General features: G+C 32.1%; 2 protein-coding genes across 2 annotated transcripts; both read left to right on the top strand.

The window, feature by feature from the left end:
• Positions 1 to 3,837: 3,837 nt before the first annotated feature.
• LOC114186468 (Tetratricopeptide repeat (TPR)-like superfamily protein) lies at positions 3,838 to 5,431 on the top strand. Its single transcript, XM_028074443.2, has one exon. The coding sequence runs from the start codon at positions 3,944 to 3,946 to the stop codon at positions 5,429 to 5,431; it is 1,488 nt and encodes a 495-aa protein (XP_027930244.1). The 5' UTR covers positions 3,838 to 3,943.
• Positions 5,432 to 5,657: 226 nt separating this feature from the next.
• On the top strand, positions 5,658 to 7,545 carry LOC114186484 (uncharacterized). Its single transcript, XM_028074444.2, has 3 exons — positions 5,658 to 5,879; positions 5,973 to 6,089; positions 7,229 to 7,545. The coding sequence occupies exons 1-3, from the start codon at positions 5,679 to 5,681 to the stop codon at positions 7,277 to 7,279; spliced, it is 369 nt and encodes a 122-aa protein (XP_027930245.1). The 5' UTR covers positions 5,658 to 5,678; the 3' UTR covers positions 7,280 to 7,545.
• The last annotated feature ends 591 nt before the right edge of the window (positions 7,546 to 8,136 follow it).

Below are 8,136 nucleotides of genomic sequence, written 5' to 3'. Positions count from 1 at the left end.
TGGCTTATACACTTCTAACATGCATCACTAATAAGCCTTCCATACGTGTGCTTCCTCCTTCTTTCTTACATTCTTGTATGAATCTAGTTTTCCTCTTTCAATGAATTTTTTGGTGTAAAAATTATTTTACTTGCTAGAAAGTAGGGACAAAAAATATTATAACTAGAATCTTTATAGAAAATTCTCCAACTCTAATCAAAGTATTTGTTCCTGCAGAAGAACAAATAAGATGAGTTAGGCACAAACGTCACCTTACCATGTAGTCCGCTATCTCCTCAGTTGGCCTCTTCCCGGTTGATACATGTCAGCTTGAACCCAGGAGGGATTACCTACAGAAAAGTCTCCGAAGCTCAAGTAAGTCAAAGCTCTCAGAAGGTCAAATCAGTGATTAATGAATGCATACCTTTAATTACTGGGGTCCACGTGTATTTATAGAGTATTAATGATGTTTGATTACCTCATGGGTCGGGCCTTGACCTGGGCTCTAGCTTGGGCCATGAGTGGGCCTGGGCTCTAACCCAGGCCCTTAAGACCTATTGAATGCGGGGGCTCTATTTTCACTAAGTTTATTGGAGTTGTCGGCCTGGCCTTTAATCTTATCGGGTCTACTGGAGTAGCCGGCCTGGACCGGCTACCTATCTGAGGTTACATGAGGTGTAGGTTATTCTTCTAGAGGTATAGGTTAAAACCGGTACAAGTTAGGCTGACTCGGCCAAAGCTGAATACTTAGCTGTCTTGATATATAAATTGTTTATTTATTTGGTCGAGTTTGGTTAGGTGGTACAATATTTGAGTTCAATTTCCCTCCTCTCTTATGTTTGTGACCATTTATGAATTTATGTTTGTGAACTATTTATGAATTTAGAAATGTAGTCATTTGTTGACTTATTTTGATCAAGGACTTCCATAATGTTAGTGCCACTTATTCCCCACGCAAATCTATTTTCCTAAATTTGTGCATCTTTATTCTAACATGCTTAATAATTATCGAATTCTATGATCCTTGCACAGAAAAACATAAAGTCCACTCATATTCGGAATTTTCATGAACTATATCCATGGTCGAGAGGGGGAGAATATATAAGGTCAATTAATAGATTACTATAATTTTTTCTTTTAAACAATTTGTTTTTATGTTGACTTTTTATTGTATATGAATTAGAACATCCAAATATTCTTATTATATATTTATTACTTCTTGATAAGAAAAAAAATCTATTCCCATGCAATTGTTCATCTCGGATAGAATTATTCACAAGTCAATTAGTTATAGAATATAGAATTATTCACAAGTCAATTAGTTATAGAATAATTTCAATAATATGTAATAATTAAACAATTCAATTTTTCTCTACAATTTTTTTATATTAAAATTTTAATTTTAATTTAAATATTCTTACTTAAATTTTAATGAATATGATATTCTAAAGAAAATAAAGAAAAAATCTTTGTTAATATCCAGAAGAAATAAATGTTATTTTATTAAAAATATGTGTGTTATAAAATTGAAGAAGATGAATCCCATTTTATTAAAAATATAAAAAGTATTTATATTTATTTAAAAGTTAAAAAAGTGTGTAAATGTGATTTAACGAGGTGTAAGTGAATTTTGTCGAAGACTAATTGCAATGATGTTTTACCGTTACAACATAGCTCTACGATGATGTGTTTGTGAGGATTTTATTAGGTCCAATAAAATCTCTCTCCTTAGAATTAGAATTCGCCGTTCTACTTTTACGATACAGATACGAAAATACAATATAATTAAAAAAATATAGGATACAGATACGACGTATATCTACTAAAATATATTAATTTTATAATCACATAAATTAATATAATAAAAATTAAATTATTTAAATATAAAAAATAAAACATGTCAGAAATTAAAATTAATTATAATATATTATATGTTTTTAAAATAATATTAATTTTTTTATTATTTAATATTATGTTATATTTTTAATTTTAATATGGTTATTGCGAAAAATAATTTAAAATTTAATTTTGTTTCTTTAAGTAAAAGTTTAATTTATATTTCATAACTTCTATATCTAATAATACGTTAATTTATCATTTGAAAAAACATATTCAATTATAAAATTTGTGATTTTATGTTCAACATTTTAAGAGTAAAATAAATGAAAATATAAGAGTGGTGTCAATTAAAAACAAAACATAATAATAATTACATATTTATCCATTAAATTGTATATAAATTTAAATTTAAGTTAAAACAGAGTTGAATTAAATTTTAGGTTCGAGCGGGGTTTTCCGTAATATAGTTTGTGCTGTGGGCTTTTCCAAATGTAAAACTTATAAAAAAAATCCGAATTTAATAAAATATTAAATTATTAATATAATTTTGAAAGTATTTTCATTAAGGTATAATTAGTCATATAGTACCTACTTTGGGATTAGGGTATCAAATAAGTACCAAATTTAAAAAAAGTGTCAATTGCATCTCAACTTTTGAAAAAAGTGCTTCAATTAGGTCCCTTTCAGACAGAGTTGACTAACGTTGTTAGTCAACGTGCCACGTGTCAGTATGTGGTTTTTTTTATTTTTTTTTTAATTTTTTGAAAAAAAAAAATAAAAATGTCACGTGTCAAGTCCCTGTGTGTGACACGTGGCATTGTCAGTGCCACGTGTCATTATCACTATCAGATGCCATTGTGTTGATTTCGATTTAGTCCTCATATATGTTTTTTTGTTTCAATTTAGTACCTAAATATGTTATCTGAGTCAATTTTGTCCCAATTTTTTTTAATAATTAAAATCTATTTTTTTATAAAATTAAAAGTAATCAAGTATAAAAGTTTAACAAAAATTAAGTATATGATATTTATATTAAAATTTAGTGGTAAAAGTCATTTTATTAAGTCATTTTTAATAATAATAAAAATTAGTATAAGATTCAAACCAATAGAAATTTTGGTTTAAAATTAGTAAGAGACAATATTGTTCTATTTTAAAAAAAATTAACAAAACATGAGTACTTAATAAAAAAGTAATTAATAAAGTAATATTTTAAAAAGTCTTTTTTAATAAAAAATATTAGCATAAAATTTATATAAATAATAAATTTGGTCTGAAATTGAGAGGAACAATATAAATATTAGTACTTAATTTTGTAAAAATATTTATACTTAATTATTTTTAATCTTATAAAAAATGGATTACAAAAATATTTTAATTATTAAAAAAAATTGGGACAAAATTGAATCAGATACACATACTTAGATACTAAATTGAAACAAAAAGACATATATGGAGATTAAATCGAAATCAACACAATGACATCTGATAGTGATACTCACGTGACATTACAATACCACGTGACAGTGACAATGCCACGTGTCACACATAGAACTTGGCACATGACATTTTTATTTTTACTTTTTCAAAAAAAAAAGAATTAAAAACATTTAAATTTTTTTAAAAAAAAATTAGAAAAAAAACCAAAAACACGTTGACTAACACTCTGTCTAAAAGAACCTAATTGAAACATTTTTTCAAAAAATTAAAATGCAACTGATATTTTTTTTTTAAACCAGATACCTGTTCAGTACTCTTACCCCTAAGTGTATACTGCTAATTATACCTTTCATTAAAAACTCTATTTTTCCTTCTACCCTACTCTTTCGGTAACCCTGCTTCTCTTTCCAAAGCCTCGAGCAGCTCCGTCGTCGAAAACTGGGCTTAGAGATGCGGCCGTGTCTTCTCACCGCGTCCGATAACTGAACATTGTCTGTCTTCCGACGAGTGTCCGCGTCTGCAGCGCACCGGAAGCGGGGAAGCGCGGCCTCCGAACCGTGTCGGACTTCCTAGGTCTCGATTTCAGTTACTCAAACACTCAATTTTTTTTTTTTGCAATTGATTATACTGTGAAGCTTAATTCAGTTCCTGATTGTTTGTTTCGAAATTTCTGAAACTCATCCGGATGCATTCAATACTATATCGTGCTATTATTGTTGGTGATTCCCGTTACATATGTTATCAATCTAGGCCTTTGTGTTCTTCTCTAGGAACTAGACATTTTTCCCATGAAAAACAATGCGGAGAAGAGCTTTCCAGGTACCTGGACATTCTCACTGTGAAACTTGGCAAAGGAAGCAGTGAGGAAGAAACCCTTCACACCCTCTTGAATGATGAAACTTGTGATGCCATACCCCTCTCCCAAAACCTTGTTCACCTGTTGCTCCAGCGATACAAGGATGATTGGCAATCTGCACTGGCTGTATTTAGATGGGCTGGTTCACAGTCCAGCTTTAGACATTCGCCGGAGTCATACGATATGATGGTCGATATATTGGGTAGAATGAAGGTTATGAAAAAGTTGAGGGATTTGTTAGATGAAATGCGCAAGAGTGGTCTGGTCACTATGAATACTGTGGCTAAGGTAATGAGACGGTTTGTTGGGGCAGGTCAGTGGGTAGATGCAGTTAAGATATTTGATGATTTGCAAGCTCTTGGGTTGGAGAAGAACACAGAATCCATGAACTTGTTGCTTGATACCCTCTGCAAAGAGAGATTTGTGCAGCAAGCTCGTGAAATTTTCTTGGAGCTGAAGCAGCACATTGCTCCTAATGCTCACACCTTCAACATATTCATTCATGGATGGTGCAAAATCTGCCGTGTTGATGAGGCACATTGGACGATTGAAGAGATGAAAGGATATGGTTGTCGCCCTTGTGTTATAAGTTATTCCACAATCATTCAGTGTTACTGTCAAGAAGGGAATTTCATCAAGGTGTATGAGCTTCTTGATGAAATGAAGGCTCAAGGGTGCCCGGCTAATGTGATAACTTATACTACTATCATGAGTGCACTAGCAAAGGCTGGAAAGTTTGAGGAAGCTTTGAAAGTACCTGAAAGAATGAGGTCTTCTGGATGTAGGGCTGATACACTTTTCTTCAATTCTTTCTTATATACATTGGGGAGAGCAGGTAGATTAGATGATGCTGCCTATGTATTTAACGTGGAAATGCCCAAGGCTGGTGTTTCTCCAAATACATCGACCTATAATTCATTGATTTCTATGTTTTGTTATCATGCCCAAGAAAAGAGAGCTTTTGAAATACTGAAGGAGATGGAAAATTCAAACTATTGTAGGCCTGATGCTCAGACTTACCACCCATTGATCAAGTCTTGCTTTAGAACTGGAAAAATAGATAGTGTGTTGAATGATATATTAAATGACATGATTAATAAATATCATCTCAGTCTTGATCTTTCAACCTATACACTGCTAATTCACGGGCTTTGTAGAGGAGATCGATGCAATTGGGCGTTCTCTCTGTTTGAGGAGATGATTGATCAAGATATAATTCCTAGATTCAAAACTTGCCGATTGCTGTTGGATGAAGTGAAGCAGAAAAATATGTTTCAAACTGCTGAGAAAATTGAGGATCTTATGAAAAAATTGTAAATGCATGAGCTTCTTATGTGTGCGTACACTTCTTTGTTACACATGATGTTAACCATTTGATACAAAACCAGGACAAGTAAAGAAGAGAGTGCATGGAAAGTTTTTAAATAGTATGTCAATGGCTTCAGTGCTCAGACATTTCTTATCTGCCTATCCTTTTGATTAATATAATTTTTGAGATCCTTGTTAATATTTGCTAATAAAATAATAATTGTTGTTTCCTTAGAACAACTGACTTGTCATCACGATGAGGATCTACGACGAGTTGAGAGAGATTACGAAGATTCAAAAGTTTCGAAGATTGGTGTCATATACTGGGTTTTACTGCTTCGCCACACTCATAAGTTACGCTTATGTCAGCAATACGACAAGAGCTGGTTACTCTAGAGCCGATCAATTCTATGCATCGTACCCGGCTGGTACCGAGCTTTTAACGGACACTACCAAGGTATTTTCTTTTGTATAATGTAATCAATTTCATAAAATTAGAGCATATTATTTTGACCTAAAGTGTGATTTTGGTGTTTGAAATTTGTTTCAGTTGTACAAAGCTGCACTTGGAAACTGTTTTAAGGCTGAAGAGTGGGGTCCTTTTGAGTTCTGCATCATGGCCAAACACTTTGATCGTCAAGGGAAGTCGCCATATGCTTATCATGCGGTATGATACATACATGCATACATATGATGCCAAAGGGCGTGCTATTAATTGCTTTAACTTTTGCATTAATGTTACTGCAAAGAAAAAAGATTCTTAGTGCATTGGGGATTTGTTTTTTTAACGAAATGTTGGGAGAAAATATTGCATAGGATTATTCGCCCCCCATTTGAGTGAGTGGTGGGCAGTGGAGTGATTGTGAATTGTGAGAGTGACATATAGTGGTCTTCTCTTGATTGACAGGGAGGTCTCTGATAATGTTGGGGATTTGCTTTTTTAGGCATTGGGGATTTGCTTTTTTAACGAAATGTTGGGAGAAAATATTGCATAGGATTATTCGCCCCCCATTTGAGTGAGTGGTGGGCAGTGGAGTGATTGTGAATTGTGAGAGTGACATATAGTGGTCTTCTCTTGATTGACAGGGAGGTCTCTGATAGGAAAATGTTTGAAAAATTCCATAAAAACTGTCTTCTGATATGATAATTTCTACATGTGAAAATAGTAGAAGTTTTGTTTGCTGTATCTCCAAACTTTTCTTTTAGTTGTCAAAGGAAGATCCTGAAGTTTTTACCTGTTATAGGCTAGGGGCAAGGCTTTAAAAAAACTCTTTGATGACAGTTTTGACCGCAACATAAAGGCTTTTGGAGTTTTTGTGACCGCTGTTTCAATTGCATTTTGCAATTTCCCGCAATATCAAGAAGTGCAATAAAACTAGGACTGCCTTTAAAATCTTGGTTACGGTCAAATCTAGTTTCTAGAAACGGAGGATGATAAACACTGTTTCCTTGTATTTCTCATGACCTGAAATCAGTTTAAAACTGTTGTATAATGCCCAGGATGATGACTTTCTCTGTCAAACGGAGGAATTTTTCTCTATGTTCTTTGTATAATCAAGCAATTACAGATATGGCAGAACTGATACAAATATTTTTAATAATTGGTCTTGCTGGAAGCTATGGCTAATTAATTTATCAAACATCAACAGAATATTGTTATTTTATTTTTTGGATAAAATCTTATCACATAAAATTTCAACCATGCTTCTGTGTTTTTTGAATTTTGTCATATTATTCCATTTCTTTTGGATCTCTACATTGTTTATGGAATTAACAAAAGAATATGATGTGTTTGGCTTCTTACAGCAATACATGGCACACCTCCTTTCTCATGGACAACTTGATGGAAGTGGTTGATCAGAGTGATTTACATGATGAAGCATGATAGAGTAGAAACTTTTGCAATATATGAAGACGTGTAAAGTCAAATGAGAAAGCTTGAGATTTGAGTACTTATTGAGATTTGAACTCCCTGTGCATTCTACAGCCTTACTCTTAGGAATAAGGAAAAAAATGTGTAGCATTGTCTCTTTCGTGTTGGGTAACAACAAGTACTCTGCTTTCTTCCTGTTCTTTGATATTCAAACCCAGTCAATCTCAAGTGCTTCTGATCGTGTTGTTTACATTGCTAATTGTCTAATGCTATCCTAATCAAGACTATATTAATAAATGTTGGCATTTAAATAACAAATAGTTTAATTATATTTTTAATTCCTGAAATTTGGAGTAATTCAGGTTTTGGGAACATAGAAAACCTATTTTTAGTACCTCAAAATTGTAAAATTACAGTTTTAGTTACTAAATACTGAATTTGAAGAACTAAAAACAGTTTTGAACAGTAAAGTTTAAACCCTAAACACTAAGAATCTCATTTTTGCCCCTCAGGATTCGATGTTTAGGAATTAATATCTATTTCAACGTTTGATATATCAAATCTTTAATGTGAAATGTGTTAAAGATCTCACAACAACTAAAAATATAGTTTGATATGTCAAATCTTTGATGTGAAATGTGTTAAAGATCTCACAACAACTAAAAATATAACTGAAGTATAGTATATAAGTAAATGTTAATGGTAACTTACAAGCCCCTTTATGAGATTGAATGAAACTTTAGATTTATTTTCAAAGAATTAATATTCTTTATCAATGAGACTGAGATAGCATTAGTACATAGCTTTATATCCCATTTGATTTTGAAGTCTAATTTTTCTT

The sequence above is a fragment of the Vigna unguiculata genome, chromosome 1 (assembly GCF_037176805.1).
Source record: "Vigna unguiculata cultivar grain cowpea cultivar isolate G323 ecotype 2 chromosome 1, ASM3717680v1, whole genome shotgun sequence".
In the NCBI taxonomy this organism is placed as follows: Eukaryota; Viridiplantae; Streptophyta; class Magnoliopsida; order Fabales; family Fabaceae; genus Vigna; species Vigna unguiculata.
Note: the sequence above shows the minus strand (reverse complement) of the source record. Positions and strands in the feature narration are given on the sequence as shown.

Excerpts from the sequence above, each read along its gene's own strand:
- LOC114186468 (XM_028074443.2), top strand. The coding sequence starts at position 3,944 with ATGCATTCAATACTATATCGTGCTATTATTGTTGGTGATTCCCGTTAC.
- LOC114186484 (XM_028074444.2), top strand. The coding sequence starts at position 5,679 with ATGAGGATCTACGACGAGTTGAGAGAGATTACGAAGATTCAAAAGTTT. Across the intron at positions 5,880-5,972 it reads TTTTAACGGACACTACCAAG|TTGTACAAAGCTGCACTTGG; the intron begins GTATTTTCTTTT and ends AATTTGTTTCAG. Across the intron at positions 6,090-7,228 it reads CGCCATATGCTTATCATGCG|CAATACATGGCACACCTCCT; the intron begins GTATGATACATA and ends GGCTTCTTACAG.